This window comes from Arachis ipaensis, chromosome B9 (assembly GCF_059453495.1).
Source record: "Arachis ipaensis isolate K30076 ecotype BB chromosome B9, ASM5945349v1, whole genome shotgun sequence".
In the NCBI taxonomy this organism is placed as follows: Eukaryota; Viridiplantae; Streptophyta; class Magnoliopsida; order Fabales; family Fabaceae; genus Arachis; species Arachis ipaensis.
Genome location: NC_142444.1, coordinates 158,778,160 through 158,795,586, shown reverse-complemented (window position 1 = coordinate 158,795,586; position 17,427 = coordinate 158,778,160). Strand labels below are relative to the sequence as shown.

The following is a 17,427-nucleotide window of genomic DNA, read 5'->3' as shown; positions in this document are numbered from 1 at the left end:
GCAGAGAGTAAAGAATAAAAATGAATGTTCTATCTTATTCCACTTGAGTAATAAGATAAGTATATATAAACGGACCCGGATGTTCTTAGAAGGAAAGCTGAATCCTTCTATAAACGCCTATTTTGCCAGTCGGAGGATGTAGACTTAGGTTGTCTTAGTGATGTGCCGCTGCCTTCCCTGAATGATGAAGCCTGTTGTAGCCTCATAGCGCCAGTTATTCTGGAAGAAGTTAAGTCGGCTGTTTTCAGTATGCATTCTTTTAAGGTGCCGGGCCCTGATGGGTTTCAGGCTTTCTTCTTTAAAGAATACTGGAAGATTGTTGGTTTTGATGTTTGGACTATGGTTCGTCATGCGTTCTCTGGTTTGGATATGGATCCAAGGATGATGGAAACTCTTGTGGTTCTTATTCCGAAGGTAGAAAACCCGGTTTCCATGAAGGATTTCCGACCAATTAGTCTCTGTAATGTGGTTTACAAAGTTATAACGAAGTTCCTAGTCAATAGACTTCGTCCCCATCTCAAAGAGATTATTGGGCCCCTTTAAGGAGGGTTTATCCCGGGGAGAGGAACCCCAGACAACATCATTGTAGCACAAGAGGTTCTCCATTTCATGAAGACAAAGTCAAAGAAAGGCACCCTGGCCTTTAAGATTGATTTGGAGAAAGCGTATGATAGAGTGGATTGGAGATTTCTGAAACAAACCCTGGTGAGTTTTGGCTTTCCTCTTCCGACAGTCAATCTGATTATGCGTTGTGTCACTGCTTCCTCACTGTCTATCCTCTGGAATGGGGATAGATTAAATAGCTTTACTCCGAGCAGGGGTCTTAGGCAAGGAGATCCTATATCACCGTATCTGTTTGTGTTGTGTATGGAGAGATTGTCCTGTTCTATTAATCAGCAAGTTGATAAGGGCTTGTGGAAGCCGGTTGCGGTTTCTAGAGGGGGTCCAAGAATTTCTCATTTGATGTTTGCCGATGATTTGCTTCTTTTCTGTAAAGCTGAAAAATAGCAAGTTCAAACTGTAATGGTAGCTTTGGAAAATTTCTGCAGAGCCTCTGGGATGAAGGTTAATGTGGAAAAATCTAAAGCGCTATGCTCTAGGAATGTTTCAGCAACAAGAAAAGAGATTTTCACTGGAGTCTCCTCCATCAGATTCGTCCAGAACTTGGGCAAGTATTTAGGGGTGAACCTTAATCACTCTCGGGTGACACGCGCAACTTTCAACGATGTTTTGGACAAGATCGGGGAAGGCTAGCCAGCTGGAAAGGGAGATTGCTTAATAAGGCAGGCAGACTCTGTTTGCTCAACTCGGTAGTGACTGCGATTCCTACTTATCGCATGCAAGTATCTCTCTTCCCTAAAGGGGTAACTAATAAGATAGAATTCATGATGCGAAACTTTCTATGGAAGGGTCAAGCTGATGGTAGAGGCCTGAATCTAGTTAACTGGAAAGTGTTGGTCACTCCTAAGAAGTTTGGAGGTCTGGGAATTAGAGATCCTTTTTGTGCCAATATTGCTCTTCTTGGAAAACTAGTTTGGCAACTTTTTCACCATCCCGACAAGCTATGGGTTCAACTGTTGACGGAGAAATACCATTCTTCTAAGGATGATTGTTTTAGTCGGTCTCGAGGAAGGGGATCTTATGTTTGGAAGAGTATATGTCGAGCTTGGGATATCCTGAAGGAAGGTTTTAGTTGGTGCATTAGGGATTTGGAACAGAACTTTTGGTTTTCTAAATGGAGAAGAGAGGGGCGACTGTGTGAGGAGATGGATTATATTCACATTTCTGATTCGGATCTCAGAATCTTGGACCTTTGGTCATCTGGACAGTGGAACCTTGAGAATATCTATTCTCCTCTGAATCAGTCTCTGCAGAGCAACATTAACTCTTACAACCCAGATGTTCAAGCTGGTTCAGAGGTCGGTTGGTGTTGGACTGGTGCGGCCTCAAAGGTTTATGATGCTCATAGTGGTTATTTGTGGATCAGTAAGAAGATGTTTAGTTGGGAGGTTAGGGGTAATTGGCTTTGGCTTTGGCGTCAACACGTTCCGGAAAAGCACAAATTTTGGGCCTGACTATGTCTTCGGGAGGCTCTTCCTACTGCTGCATTTCGTTTTAGGAGGGGCATTTCGCACACGGATAGCTGTCCACGATGTTTCTCAGGTCAAGAATCGATTTTACATTGTATTTGGGATTGTCCAAAAGTCCAACTTGTTTGGCAAGCTTTAGGGATCTCCGATCAATCAGTGGATTTGATGAGTTGGTTCTTACATAATAGCAAACAGCGCCCCTTTAGATTCTTTTCTGGTCTCTGGTGGATTTGGTGTTCGATAAATAACGAGATCTTTCATCCTCACGAGCATTGGACCACAGACAAGGTGATTGGTATGGCTTTGTCCTTAGAAAAGGAGCTTCGAAATATTTTTGAGTTGCAACGACTATCTATCCCCTCAACCATTAGTGGCTCTTGGATTCCCCCCTCAGTGGGTACCTTTAAGATTAATTGTGATGCTAGCTATTCTGGCAGTGGTGCTCGAGTTGGTTTTGCTTGTGTTAGCAAAGATTGGAAGGGAAGGTGGCAACGAGGCTGTCTGGGAACAATTGAGAGTCGTAGCATTTTGCAAGGAGAGTTGTTTGCTATTTGGAGAGGCTTTCTTTTAGCATGGGACTCGGAACAAAGAGACATTATATGTGAGACAGACTGTGTGAAGGCTTTTACTATTGTCAATAATTTACAAGATTGCTCTGGGTTTATTGATCCTTTGGTATTAAAAATCCGAGATATCATGTCTTGGAAATGGCGTGCTGATCTTCGGTTGATCTTGAGAGATGCAAATACAGTAGCAGACATCATGGCAAATGCTGCAATGAGGACTATTTCTCCCCAAGTGGAGCTTCCATTGCCTTGGAAGGAGTTTGAGAGTAGTATTCAGCGGGACTGCCTTTCTTAAACAGTTTTTTTTTCTTTCTTAATTTTTGTTTATTTTCTTTTAAGTCACCAAAAAAAAAAACTCTAATTGAATGATTAACCTTTTAACAAACTTGTAACTAACTTCTACCAAAGGAAACTTTTTTAACTGATTCTTACACTCGTAACATGAATTACACAAGAATTGTACAATTTTGTGATTTACTGAGTTATGGTATATCTGAGAATTTGCAGTAACAAATGATAACTTTTAACAATTAAAGTCACCAAATAGAAAAAGTTTTAGAGAACTTAAATTTTTAAAATAAAGAACCGGCAGCTATGAGCATCCAATTCAACTAGGTATTTTTTAAAAATGGTACAACATTCAGCCTTTTATTACAATAATTAAAAAAAATTAAAACAAACATATCTAAAAATTATGAATAGATTTACTGTCTTTTTAAAATTAAATACACATTTAAAATACAATCTAAAAAAAACTGAAATTTAAAATTTAAATTTTAAATTTCTGTTTCAGATTTAATATATTTAATTATTAATATATTATAATTTAAATACATATCTAAAAATCAAATTATTCAAAATTCAAAAATTTGATTTTAAAATTATAAAATAAACCTTAAACCGTCAAATTATTAATTAAATTTAGATTTTAGACTTATGATTTTGGATGTATTTCAAAAATATTTTCTGTATAACTTCATAATTTTAGATGTGTTATAATTATTTTTTAATGTTTAAATTTAAATTTTAGATTTATGATTTTAGATGTGTTTTAAAAATATTTTTGATATAACTTAATAATTTTAGATGTTTTACAATTGAAAAAGAAACTACAATTAAAAATATTTTAATTTGTGAATATAATTATATTCGACCATTCATCACTAAAAATTCGTAAAACAAATTCTCACCAAGGTAAAATGAGAGTGCTTTAACTGCAAGGTGGTAATAGTCTTCACCAATGAAGACGAGATGGAGAATTCAGCTGGCAGCATCCTTTTTGGTTTGGGATTCACTAATGCGTGTGAATGTCCCGTACAATAAGGAATTTAAAAAACTGTATCTGATACGTGAAGTTACGAAAGTAAAGCAAAGTCACCGTAACAACCAATGAAGTGGGTGGATTTTAAAATTTAAATTAAAATCTAATTATAAATATGTATCTACAAAATAGGAACATGTTACAATAAAAAAATAATTAAATATTATTTAAATCTGATTAAAGGCTGATTAAAGACTGATTAGTATTGTACAACTAGCATTTTTCATGAGCATCAGCCTCATTCTCCTTAATATCCACTTTCTGAAGCATTGAAGCATGGACACAACAATCGTAATAGCAATAGCTTTCACATTCCACCAACTATAGCTTAGTTTGGTAAAGCTTTTTTAAGAGGTGCTTGTGTTTTTAAAAAGTACAAGCACCTCATCTTGCATCGTTTGGTAAATTAAAAAGTCCAAGTGTTTATGCTTGCGGCTTTTAAAAGTTAGGGGTGGTTTTGAAAGCACCTAAGCAGGAGCTTTTTAAAGCTGGCTTGTGCTTATTAAATTTTATTTATTTTTCCGCACATATTTTTCGCTATTGTATTGCCATTGAAATTCTCATATATTTCTAACTTCTCATCCTAACCTTTACAAATTCTAACACAATCTTCATATATTTTTTATTTTTCAACCTAATCTTTCACAAATTTCAACACAAATACATCTCTATCACATATTAGGTATGAACTTCTGTCTATTTATATTATTTTTTTGTGCATTATTTCTGTATTTTTTCAGTAGATCTATGATATTTGTTTATTTTTTATCTGTTCTTTGAAATGTGAAGATGATGAATTGGTTTATGAAATCCAATCATAAAATTTTCTTGGTATAAACATTAGTCAAAATTATAATAACATGTGTATACATATGTAAATATAGATATATAATCATAAGAGTAATTTATTTGAGATATGTGTCCCATTTTTTGTAATCTGTAAAGGTGAGCCAATATATAAAATATTTTTTTATTTTAAAATATTATATAAAATTTTAAAGAATTTGAAAAAAAAATTATTCTTTATTATAAACATGTTTATTATAATTTTTTTATGTTTTAAAAGCTGTTTTACCAAACACAATTGTGATGCTTGTGCTGCAACTTTAAAAAAGTTGTCTTTTAAAAGACAGCTTTCATAAGCTACTTTCAAAAAGTAAAAATTTTACCAAACCATACCTATATCTATCCAAAGTTAGCTCCTCCAAGTCTCCAAAACTGACAAGCCAGAAAATAGCTATTGACTATAACAACTACCGGGAAAGCAATGTACTTAAGAGACAAAATCTTCAAATTTGAAAAGTGGATGCAAGATGGAAGCTTGAGCAAGACCTCAACTATAAAAGCCTTCCTGAATGTATCACAACTAAACTGCAATAAATCATTTTAAATGGTTTAAAAATTGAACCAAACTACTTTGTCAAATAAGAAATTGATTTTAAACTACTTTATAATATAGTGCATCATTTTAAACCAGTTCATAAAAATAAAACCAATTTTAATAGAAAAAATTAGTTTAAACTGATTTATAAGCTAAAACTAGTTTTAACTTTTAACATATATAAAATTAGTTTTTACATTTTCTCTCTCCCCTCTCTCTCTCGCTCCTTCTCTTCCTCTCTATCCCCCTCTCTCTTTCTCCCCCTCTCCCTCTCTCTCCCTCCTCTCTCTCCCTTCTCTTTCTCTCTCTCTCTCTCTCTCCCTTTTCTCTCTCTCCCTTCTCTCCCTCTCTCTCCTTCCATTCTCCCTCTCTCTCACTTCTCTCTCTCTCTCTCCTCTCTCTCCCCACCTCTCTATCTCCCTTCTCTCCCTGTCTCTTTTCCCTCTTCCTCTCTCGCCTCCTTTCTCTCTCTCCCTCCCCCTCTCTCTCTCTCTCTCCCCCTTCCCCTCTTTCTCCCCTCCCCTCTCTTTGTCATTCTCTCTCTCCCCCTTTCTCCCTCTCTATCCCTTTCTCTCATTCTCTCTCTCCCCTATCCCTCTTCCTCTCTCTCTCTCTCTCTCTCCCTTTTCTCCTTTCCTCTCCCTCTCCTCTCTCTCTTTCTCTCCCCCTCTCTCTCTTAACATATATAAAATTAGATTTTACATTCTCTTTCTTACCCTCTCTCTCTCCTTCTCCCTCATCTCTCTTTCTCTCTCTCTCTCCCTTCTCTCCCTTTTTCTCTTTTCTTCCCCTATTCCTCTCTCTTTCTCCGTTTCTCTCCCTCTCTCTTCTTCCTTTCTCTCTCTCTCTCTTTCTCTCCCTTTCTCTCTCTCCTTTCCCTCTCACTCTTCCTCTTCTCTCTCCCCCTTTTTCTCCACTTTCCCTCTCTTTGTCTTCCTCTCTCTCTCTCTCTCTCTCCCTTTTCCTTTCCTCTCTCTCCCCCTCTCTCTTCTTATCTTCTTCTCTCTCTCTCTCTCTCCCTTGCCCCTCTTTCTCCCCCTCCCCTTTCTTTCTCTCTCCCTTTTCTCCCTCTATCCCTTTCTCTCTCTCTCTCTTTCCTTTCCTTTTCCCCTCCTCTCTTTCTCTTCCTCTCTCTCCTTTCCTTTTCCCCTCCTCTCTCTCTCCCTCTCTCTTTCTCTCTCACTTTCTCTCCCTCTCTCTTCCTCTCTCTCTCTCTTGCGCTGTTTCTCCCCCCTCCCTTCTCTCTCTTTCTCTCTCTTCCTCTCTCTCTCTCTTGCGCTGTTTCTCCCCCCTCCCTTCTCTCTCTTTCTCTCTCTTCCTCCTCCTCTCTCTCTTTTTTCTATCTCTCCTTCCCTCTTTTTTCGCTTTTCTCTCTTTCTCCTTCTCTCTCTTGTTTTGGAGAAAAGAGGGGGAGAGAGAGAGAAGAGGGATATAGAGTGAGAGAAGATTGAGAGAGAAAGAGAAAAGAGAGAAAGGAAGGGAAGAAAGAGGAAAAAGAGAGAGAGGAGGGAGAAGAAAGAGAGAAAAGAGGAGAGAGAAAGAAGGGAAGGGGGAGAGAGAAAGAGAAAAAACGGAAAAGAGAGAGAGAGAGAGGAGGGAAAGGAGAGAGAGAGAGAAACAAAAGGGGGGAGAGAGGAAAAAGAGGGGGAGAGAGAGAGAGAGAGACAAGGGGAAGGGAGGGGGAGCGAGGGAGAGGGGAGAAAAAAGAAAGAGAGGGAGAGAGCGAGAGGAAATGGAGAGAGAGAGGAGGGGAAGAAAGAGGAGAAGGAGAGAGAGAGAGAGGAAGAAAGAGGGGGAGAGAGAGAGAGAGAAAGAAAAGGAGAGAACGAGGAAAAGGAGAGAGAGAGAGAGAGAGAGAGGAAGGAAGGAGGAGAGAGAGGGAGAGGAGGGAAAGGAGAGAGAAAGGGAAAGAGAGAGACGAAAAGAGATGGGAGGTGGAGGGAGAGGAGAGAGAGAAAAAGAAAGGGGAAGAGAGATAGAAAGGAGGGAGAGAGAGAGGAGAGGGAGAAAGAGGAGATAGAGAGAGGAAGAGAGACGGAAAGGGAGAGAGAGAGAAGAAAGGGGAAACAGAAAGAGAAGGGAGAGAGGAGGGGAAAAAGAGGAGAGAGAGAGAAAGAGTATGTAAAAACTAATTTTAGAATTTAAATAAAATCAGTTTTAATTTGGTTTAAAACTAAACTGAACCATAAAAACTGATTTTCATAAAAACTATGGTTTCAGTTCAGTTTTTTATTTAAAAAAAACTTGTTTATTTAAAACAGTTTCAGTTCAGTAAAACTAATTTTTTTACACACTCCTTATTCACAAGGCAACTCAAATGGCTCTTCATTAATCTCTTCTGGCTCATGTTTGATCCAAATCCTGAGATGTCAATTTTGGTGACCAACATCCATTGGGTCCGCCACCTTCTAGATAACAAACTAGTTCTGACTGCATCTTTAGTTTGAAGCGAACTCAAGATGCATTGAATGAAGTTGTCAGGTAAATTGGTTATCCTATCCACATTCTCACTAGCATCACCTTCATTGTTCAAATTTTGAACTTCGTTCTTGCAGGCAGAGAAGGCTTCTTCCATAGTTTTATGTTTACCTTGATCAATGCATAAATGCATCATCATAAGAAGACAAATAATGCAAATGCCACTTTTAACTTTTATCTGTTTGACCAAAATAGACCATTATCAAGCTACTCCCGAGATATAGAAATGGATTCTCTCACGTGACTTTTTATATATATGATTACATGAAAAAACAACTCGAAAGAATCTATTCCTTCAAAAATATTCCAGAATCAGCAATGAAACTATCTAACATAGACTCAGCAAATTTTCCACCCTTAACTCTGTCAATCCTACCATTGAACAATTAACGGAATGCAATGTGCCAATAAAATATAATAGATTATAAAATTTAATGGGTTTGCGATGGCAATGAGCAAAATTTAAGATTGCGAGAAAGTACATACATAATTTGTAATACTTTAAATTCTATGGCAATATCACAACATATCATAAGCTTAATAGCTCAATAATATTCGAATTCTATCTCACAATTCATTGAGCTCTTAGGATACTTTAAGATCTGCTTGCAGAACTCCTTTGACCTCTTTAATCCTATACGCCTGTCATGCCTGTTAAACAAACGCCAATAACACTGAATACGAAGTTTATCCAACACTGATGCTGCTTGCAACAATATTTTTATTGCAAATAACTCTTCTTCCTCGGAGATGCCACCGATCTCAATCGTCTTCAGGGTTGTGCTAAAACACACAGGCAAGGGATTGAATATACAATTTGCATCGTCTTTAGGCTGAGACACCCCTCCCTGCATTGTTAAAAACACATACAAAAATAAAAACTTTTGCGATTCGTATCTAGCAATTAACTTTCTGGTCCAAATGAAGTTACTACCTGAAATCTAAGAACTTGAAGACAGGGCGAGTTTCGCAATAGCGTCAGTAATGCTTTATAGGACAGCTCTATGGACGAGAATGGGTCGAATTCTAGGACAGCCAAATTACCAAATAAAGGTAGTTGCCCGAGTAAAGATGTTCTACTGAGTGTCTGGCATATTCAGTCAAATTCAAAATATTCAGAAAGGCAAACAAAGTAATTGAACAGAATCAAGACTGATAGAGATTTTGTATGAAGATCAAACCATAATAGAAGTCTCAGACATAGAAAGCTTCTCCACATTTGGGAGACTTTTGAGAAGTCTGAACGTGAATTTGCCTGAAGAGATTTGCCAGGTCTCCTCTCTGACCCAATAATATTCAGGAGGTAGCACCTGAATGGAGGCATCAATCACCAAGGTTGAACGATATAAGAAATATTCATTCATACAATCGCCGTCATAAGTGAATGACTTCAGATTAGTTCCAACAATCAGTACTCTGCAACCATCTATCTCATCATGATCTTCATCCAGCATACCATCTTTGTCCTCCCGTATATGAATCTTTCGAAGCAAAGGAGAATAAATACAAACAGATTGGACATTCCTCAAATCGCAATTGATTAGGTACAAATCCTCCAAGGCTGGGCAGCCAGAGAAAAGCTGTTGTGCTGAAGAACTATCAGGGAATATAATGTTAGACAAAGTCAAAGTCCGAAGGCACCGAAAATGAACGGAAGAAGGAAGGTTGAAGTCATGCTGCATATCCAATTCAAAGTTTGTCAATGTGGCACAGGTAAACAGTTGGTCAGGGAAGACCAATGGTTCCTCAATCCCATAAAGACAAAGACATAGTTCTTGAATCTTAGGGTTGATGAAACCACATAGCCACTCATTAACCCGAGAAGCATCCTTATCAACATTACATGTCAGAGAGAACTTCTCAAGACTGGAGCAATCACAAGCTACAAGCAATCTGGTCACAAAGTGCATGAATTGCTGCCTTTCCTCGGGTTTTCCGTCTTCCAACTCAATCTTGGAGATATCCCTCCATAGATGCTTCCATCTTTTGGAGAGTATACTCGTTTGAATTGCTTCTTTTGTGGGAAGGGAGGATATGATAAGCTGGAGAATCACATCAGGTAGATCACATATACTGAAGCTGCTCTCAACATTTCCCTCTCCCTTTCCCTTTCCCTTGCACTGCTTTTTGCGCTTCTTCTCAAGATCCATGCTTAATAGAGCTTTCCCTAGCAAACTAAACAAATGTTATTAACCTATTTGCCGTTTTTCCTAATCCAGTGAGTTAATGTTAAACCCTAACACAATCCTGCACTCCGCAAGAGGGTTTCAGAGCATGATTTTGTATGCGAAAGCTTTTAGAAAAGAGTAGTGCTAGGGAGCCAATGGCCTAAGCGTACAAAGCTAATTTTGGATTCACCAAGGTTCGAACTCTTGACGTTCTGAATCTAGAACTCTAATACCATGTCCTGAAACCACTCATCCCAAAAGCGTAACCTGACAGGATAATGTAACACTAATAATCATATCTCTAATACTTTCTAAAACCTTCATTATACACATTGTACGCTTAGGTCATTGGCTCCATATACTTTCTCTTTAGAAAAACAGAATGAGAAACAGCACCGCATGCAAAGAATAAAACCTGATGCAATCGAAGAAGACGAGAGTGCTAACCTGAAATGTAGTCGAGGGATTCGGAATGCAACCGCTTTCTCTTCTTTTGGCGCCTCGGAATCCAAAGTCAGTGAAGTGCGCGCCACTATAACAATTAACGACTCAACAAAAACCTTTTAAAAAAGGAATATTGTAAGGCCCATAAGCCCATTCATGAAGAGGTTTTGTGTATATACAGAAGGAAGTATTTAATTTTATTTTAAAAGTTAATAAAAATAAAATGATATATTTTATGTGATAGTTATATAATCGCATTATTTTTATTATTTTTTTCTTCATCATAGCATGTACTATATTATAAAGTTTAAATTGATAATATTATTTTTATTTAAAAGAATTGCTCTTAATATAATATAAACTAGAATAAACCTGTTAAATGGATTTGTATTTTTAAATTACTGATAAAAGTATGTTATAAATATTTTAACAAAAAAATACTTTAAAAGAATTTAAATCATGATAAAAATAACAAAATATACCTAACAAATTATTTTTGTATTTGACAAAACGTTTGGGCATTAGAACTAAATTTTTGTATAATTATTTAAAATCTACATGCAAAAGATTGATCATAAATTTGATATCTAAACTAACTTGAATTGATCGAGTGGTCAGTTCACTCATTTGCTTAAAGAAGTGTCGGGAGTTCGAACCTTGTTTTATGCATGCAGTAACTCATTGGCAAGCGGCAGACCCTTAAATAGAACTCAGATCTGCGACGGACCTTAACCTATCGGGTTGGGGGATACCGTTTGGGTAAACCAAAAGAAAAAATAAATTTGATATCTAAACCTTTTTATTTTCTAAAATTATTTTTTGTCAAAATCTAATTCAGTCAAAATCTAATTCTATCAAGCATGGACACTTCCTTGAATTGTTGTATCTGCATGTCAGATACATTTCGAACACAACACAGATACATTTCGATCAAAATCTAATTCAGTCAAAATCTAATTCTATCAAGCATGGACACTTCCTTGAATTGTTGTGTCTGCATGTCAGATACATTTCGAACACAACACTCATCTACTGTCCAACCATGTCTTAATAAAAATAAAAAAATTTTAAGGAGTTGGGGACGGCAATGAGCAAATTTTAAGATTGCTGGAAAATACATAATTTGTGATGTTAGGATGGCTAGTCTTTAAATTCTACAGCTGCATCAAAACATAAGTCAGAAAGTTTAATAGCTCAACTATACTCAAGTTCTATCTCACAATCCTTTGACCTCTTAGGATACTTTAAGATATGCTTGTACAACTCCTCTGACCTTTTTAATCCTATACCCTTGTCATTCAAATCAAACGAAAACCAATAACACTTAATACAAAGTTTATCCAACACTGATGCCGCTTGCAACAATATTTCTATTGCAAATAGTTCTTCTTCTTTCCCAGTAATGCCACTGATCTCAATCGTCTTCAGGGTTGTACTAAAACACACAGGCAAGGGATCAAATATACAATTTGCATCCCGTTTATCAAGCGAAACTGCTCCCTGAATTGTTAAAAACACATTCAACAAATGAAAATTTTTCCAATTCGTAAATAGCAATGAACTTTCTGGTCCAAATGAAGTTACTACCTGAAATCTAAGAACCCGAAGACAGGGCGAGTTTCGCAATAGTGTCAGTAATTCTTCATACCCATTGAACAACTTTATGGGCTTGCCTAGGTTCAAATCTAGTTCACCCAAATTACAAAATAAAGGTAGTCTGAAAGACATCCTTTCGCTGAGTGCCTGCCATGTGCAGTCAAATTCAAAATATTCAGAAAGGCCAACAAATTAATTGAAACAGAATGAAGACTGATAGATATTTTGTATGAAGATCAAACCTCAATAGAATCCCCAGATATAGAAAGCTTCTCCACATTTGGGAGCATGTTGAGAAATCTGAACGTGAAATCGCCTGAAGCTACATACCAGACGTAATTAACCTGAATTGAGGCATCAATCACGGTTGAATAATATAAGAAAAAATCGTTCATTCCATCGCCGTGATAAGTAAATGACTTCAGATTAGGTCCAACAATCAGTACTTTGCAGCGAATTGTATCACTCAGAAGACCTATCTCATAATCATCCTCATCATACAACATATTATCTTCATTCTCCTGTATATAAATCCGTCGAAGCAAGGGAGAATAAATACAAACAGCTCGAACATTCTTCAAATTGCAATTGATTAGGGACAAATCCTCCAAGGCTGGGCAACCATAGAAAAGCTGTTGTGCTGAAGAACTATCAGGGAGTATAATGTTAGACAAAGTCAAAGTCCGAAGGCACCGAAAATGAACGGAAGAAGGAAGCTTCAAGACATGCAGCATATCCAATTTAAACTTTGTCAATGTGGCACAGGTAAACAGTTGGTCAGGGAAGACCAATGGTTCCTCAATCTCTTCAAGGTGAAGACATAGTTCTTGAATCTTAGGGTTGATGAAACTACATAGCCACTCATTAACCCGAGAAGCATCCTTACCAACCTTGCATGACAGAGAAAACTTCTCAAGAATGGAGCAATTACAAGCTACAAGCAATCCGGTCACAAATTGCATGAATTGCTGCCTTTCCTCGGGTTTTCCCTCTTTCAACTCAATCTTGGAGATATCCCTCCATAGATGCTCCCATCTTTTGGAGAGTATACTCGTTTGAATTGCTTCTTTTGTGGGAAGGGAGGATATGATAAGCTGGAGAATCGCATCTGGTAGATCACATATACTGAAGCTGCTCTCAACTTTTCCCTCTCCCTTTTCCCTTCCATTGCGATGCATTTTTGCGCTTCTTCAAAAGGCCAAGGCACCAAAGAGCTTTCCCTAGCAAACTAAACAAATGTTATGTTATTAACCTATTTGCCATTTTTCTAATTCAGTGAGTTAATGTTAAAACCCTAACACAATCATGCACGCCATTTTTCTAATCCAGTGAGTTAATGTTAAAACCCTAACACAATCATGCACGCCATACCACAATCATGCACTCCGCAAGAGGGGTACAGAGCACCATTTTTTATGCGAAAGCTTTTTGAAAAACAAAATTAGAAACAACACCGCATGCAATCGAAGAAGACGAGAGTGCTAACCGGAAAAGTAGCCGAGGCATTCGGAATGCAACCGCTTACTCTTCTTTCGGCACCTCAATCCAAAATCAGTTAAGTGCGCGCCACTGTAATAACAATTAAAGACTCAACAAAAACCTGGAAATTAAACATTTTAAAAAAGGGAAAATTGTAATGCTTAAATTGATAATATTATTTTTATTTAAAATATTTTTCTCTTAATATTAACTAAACCACTAAAAATGGTATCGGATTATTAACTCGCTGAAAAAATAATGGTTAATCCTCAGTTCGGTTCCTGACTTGTGTTTTTTAATTTATTTTTTAAAATTTTTATTTAGTTCTCCAAATTTTATAAATGTAACTCATATATGGACAACTGAATGTCATGAGTACATTTTGGGTTTGGAACTCAAATAGAAAAGAAGAAGTATAGAGAGTCAATAGAATATCTATATATAATGTGTATAATGGAGGTTTAGAGATGTCTAATTCAGTATTAGAGATATAACCATTTGGAATGAGTGGTTTCATAACATGGTATGAGAGTTCTAGATTCGAAAGGTCAAGAGTTTGATCCTTGGGGAATCTCAAAATCAGCTTAAGCTTAAGCTTTTGGGATGAGTGGTTTCATGACATGAGATGTTTATTATCCCTAGTACTCGGATGGTTATTCTGGAAAGTATGGGTGATTTTCATTTTTTAACTCATAGTCCATTGTACACATTGTACAAATATTTCATTAGCTCCCTAGCAGGATTCAAAAAAAAATAGTGTAAACTTTTATTAAAACTCTTCATCTCAAAGCAAATAATATGGTGTCATTTTTTGATTATTTAAACATGAAGACCAAAATGACATCATTTTACATAATAACATTGTTTTTGGTTAACAATAAAAATAATTTTAAAAATATTTTAAAATGTAATAAAAAATAATTATAATTGATGAATAACTTTTGTATTTAATAAATTATTTATACATTTGATCTAAGACTTTTAAAATTTTTTTGAATAATTGTTTAAAAATCAAAATAAAAAATTGATCAGAATTTAATTTCTAAATTTTCCCTTTTTATATTGTTTTTGTAATTTACAAAAAAATTATCCACTTTACATAAAATCATTAAATTCTAATAACAATTGTTTCATTTTTTCTAATAGTACAAAAAATCACAATAAATTTCTAAAAATATATAGTTGATAAAATAGAAACTTCCATGCATGCAATTTGTCTTCATGAAAAATTAAAATAGTTGAAAAATATTAGATATTATTTATTACTAAATTTTTATTTAACTATTTTTAACTCTCAACTTCACATAAAAATATAGAAATAAATTCTCCCGAAGTTTCATTTTATATATGATATGTTTACATGAAAAACCAACTTGAAAGAATCTATTCCATCTAAAATATTCAGCAATCAGTTAACATAAATTGAGCATTTCTTCCACCCTTAAACTCTATCAAGCCTATCTCTGGATAATCAATATTTAGCGGAAAAATAATATGCAATTAAAATATAATAGATTATAATAGAATGAAAGAAAACTAAGGAGTTTGTGACAGCAATGAGCAAATTTTAAGATTGCTGGAAAATACATCATTTGTGATGTAAGCTAGCTAGTTTTTAAATTCTACAGCTGTATCAAAACATAAGTCAGAAAACTTAATAGCTCAACTATACTCAAATTCTCTCTCACAATACATTAACCTCTTGGGATACTTTAAGATATGCTTGTCCAACTCCTCTAACCTTTTTAATCCTATACCGCTTGTCATCCAAATCAAACGAAAACCAATAACACCTAAAGTTTATCCAACACTGATGCTGCTTGCAACTAGTTGCAACAATATTTTTATTGCAAATAGTCCTTCTTTCCCAGTAATGCCACTGATCTCCATGGCCTTCAGGGTTGTACTAAAACACACAGGAAAGGGATCAAATTTACAATTTGCATCATCTTTAACAAGCGAAACCCCTCCCTGAATTGTTAAAAACACATACAACAAATGAAATTTTTTCCGATTCGTAAATAGCAATGAACTTTCTGGTCCAAATGAAGTTACTACCTGAAATCTAAGAACTCGAAGACAGGGCGAGTTTCGCAATAGTGTCTGCAATTCTTCATACTCATTGAACAACTTTATGGGCATGCCTAGGTTCAAATCTAGTTCAGCAATATTACAAAACAAAGGTAGTTTGAGAAAAGATGTCGTTCCGCTGAGTGCCTGCCATGTGCAGTCAAATTCAAAATATTCAGAAAGGCCAACAAATTAATTGAAACAGAATGAAGACTGATAGATATTTTGTATGAAGATCAAACCTCAATAGAATCCCTAGACACAGAAAGCTTCTCCACATTTGGGAGCATTTTGAGAAATCTGAAAGTGAAATCGCCTGAAGCTACATCACAGACGTAATTAACTTGAATTGAGGCATCAATCACGGTTGAATAAGAAAAGAAAAAATATTCATTCCATCGCCGTGATAAGTAAATGACTTCAGATTAGTTCCAACAATCAGTACTTTGCAGCGAATTGTATCACTCAGAAGACCTATATCATACAACATATCATCTTTGTTCTCCTGTATATAAATCCGTCGAAGCAAGGGAGAACAAATACAAACAGCTTGAACATTCTTCAAATTGCAATTGATTAGGGACAAATCCTCCAAGGCTGGGCAACCACAGAAAAGCTGTTGTGCTGAAGAACTATCAGGGAATATAATGTTAGACAAAGTCAAAGTCCGAAGGCACTGAAAATGAACAGAAGAAGGAAGGTTGAAGACATGCTGCATATCCAATTCAAAGTTTGTCAATGTAGCACAGGTAAACAGTTGGTCAGGGAAGACCAATGGTTCCTCAATCCCATAAAGACGAAGACATAGTTCTTGAATCTTAGGGTTGATGAAACCACATAGCCACTCATTAACCCGAGAAGCATCCTTATCAACATTACATGTCAGAGAGAACTTCTCAAGAGTGGAGCAATTACAAGCTACAAGCAATCTGGCCACAAAGTGCATGAATTGCTGCCTTTCCTCGGGTTTTCCCTCTTTCAACTCAATCTTGGAGATATCCCTCCATAGATGCTTCCATCTTTTGGAAAGTATACTCGTTTGAATTGCTTCTTTTGTGGGAAGGGAGGATATGATAAGCTGGAGAATCACATCAGGTAGATCACATATACTGAAGCTGCTCTCAACTTTTCTCTCTCCCTTGCGATGCTTTTTGCGCTTCTTCAAAAGGCCCCGGCTCCAGAGAGCTTTCCCTAGCAAACTAAACAAATGTTATTAACCTATTTGCCGTTTTTCTAATTCAGTGAGTTCATGTTAAGACCCTAACACAATCATGCACTCCTTGAATGGATCCTCTCCAGTGGAAAAAAACACTTGAATGGATCCTCTCCAAAGAATAAAGTGTGATATTTCATCTTTAATTCTATAAGTGGGACCAAAATTAAATAGGAGAGAGAAAACAATAAAGAGTTAGATTAAACACTAGATACTGTCCAGATTTTTTTTTTCACTGGAGAGTATCCACTCCCCTCTGCAAGAGGGTTACAGAGCATGATTTTGTATGCGAAAGCTTTTGAAAAACAAAATAAGAAACAACAAACGCATGCAATTGAAGAAGACGAGAGTGCTAACCGGAAAAGTAGCCGAGGCATTCCGAATGCAGCCGCTTTCTCTTCTTTTGGCGCCTCAGAATCCAAAAGAAAGTCTAAGAGAACTAACTAAGATACCAGCCAACTTGGATACATAGTAAGTTTGTATAATGGACTTGGACTAACAGTTGAAGTGGTTACAAGTTTAAAATCTTATTTTTAAAAATTCGAAATTTTAATTTTAAAAAACGCTTACAAGCTTAAAATTCTATTTTAAAAAATTTAAAATTTTATACCTAGTTAGTTA

General features: G+C 36.2%; 2 protein-coding genes and 1 pseudogene across 3 annotated transcripts; all 3 read right to left on the bottom strand.

Moving 5' to 3' along the window:
* Nucleotides 1–8,238: 8,238 nt before the first annotated feature.
* Nucleotides 8,239–10,558, bottom strand: LOC148546929 (F-box/LRR-repeat protein At3g26922-like). Its single transcript, XM_088499937.1, has 4 exons — nucleotides 10,452–10,558; nucleotides 9,018–10,011; nucleotides 8,771–8,923; nucleotides 8,239–8,684 (listed from the first exon to the last, which is right to left on the bottom strand). Exons 2-4 carry the CDS (start codon nucleotides 9,984–9,986, stop codon nucleotides 8,382–8,384), a joined length of 1,425 nt encoding a protein of 474 aa, XP_088356063.1. The 5' UTR covers nucleotides 9,987–10,011; nucleotides 10,452–10,558; the 3' UTR covers nucleotides 8,239–8,381.
* A 970-nt stretch (nucleotides 10,559–11,528) lies between these two features.
* LOC107618061 (putative F-box/FBD/LRR-repeat protein At5g22670) lies at nucleotides 11,529–13,660 on the bottom strand. The gene is made up of 4 exons (XM_016319991.3): nucleotides 13,531–13,660; nucleotides 12,287–13,272; nucleotides 12,036–12,191; nucleotides 11,529–11,948 (listed from the first exon to the last, which is right to left on the bottom strand). The coding sequence occupies exons 2-4, from the start codon at nucleotides 13,220–13,222 to the stop codon at nucleotides 11,643–11,645; spliced, it is 1,398 nt and encodes a 465-aa protein (XP_016175477.1). The 5' UTR covers nucleotides 13,223–13,272; nucleotides 13,531–13,660; the 3' UTR covers nucleotides 11,529–11,642.
* Nucleotides 13,661–15,018: 1,358 nt separating this feature from the next.
* On the bottom strand, nucleotides 15,019–17,393 carry LOC148546928 (F-box/LRR-repeat protein At4g14103-like; annotated as a pseudogene). The gene is made up of 4 exons (XR_015899936.1): nucleotides 17,164–17,393; nucleotides 15,836–16,792; nucleotides 15,582–15,740; nucleotides 15,019–15,429 (listed from the first exon to the last, which is right to left on the bottom strand). The product of XR_015899936.1 is annotated as an F-box/LRR-repeat protein At4g14103-like (transcript).
* Nucleotides 17,394–17,427: the final 34 nt, after the last annotated feature.

Coding starts and splice junctions, on each gene's coding strand:
- LOC107618061 (XM_016319991.3), bottom strand. CDS start 13,222: ATGCATCGCAATGGAAGGGAAAAGGGAGAGGGAAAAGTTGAGAGCAGC. Junction 12,192..12,286: donor TATCTGGGGATTCTATTGAG/GTTTGATCTTCA, acceptor TGCACATGGCAG/GCACTCAGCGAAAGGATGTC. Junction 11,949..12,035: donor TTCGGGTTCTTAGATTTCAG/GTAGTAACTTCA, acceptor TTAACAATTCAG/GGAGCAGTTTCGCTTGATAA.
- LOC148546929 (XM_088499937.1), bottom strand. CDS start 9,986: ATGGATCTTGAGAAGAAGCGCAAAAAGCAGTGCAAGGGAAAGGGAAAG. Junction 8,924..9,017: donor TGTCTGAGACTTCTATTATG/GTTTGATCTTCA, acceptor TGAATATGCCAG/ACACTCAGTAGAACATCTTT. Junction 8,685..8,770: donor TTCAAGTTCTTAGATTTCAG/GTAGTAACTTCA, acceptor TTAACAATGCAG/GGAGGGGTGTCTCAGCCTAA.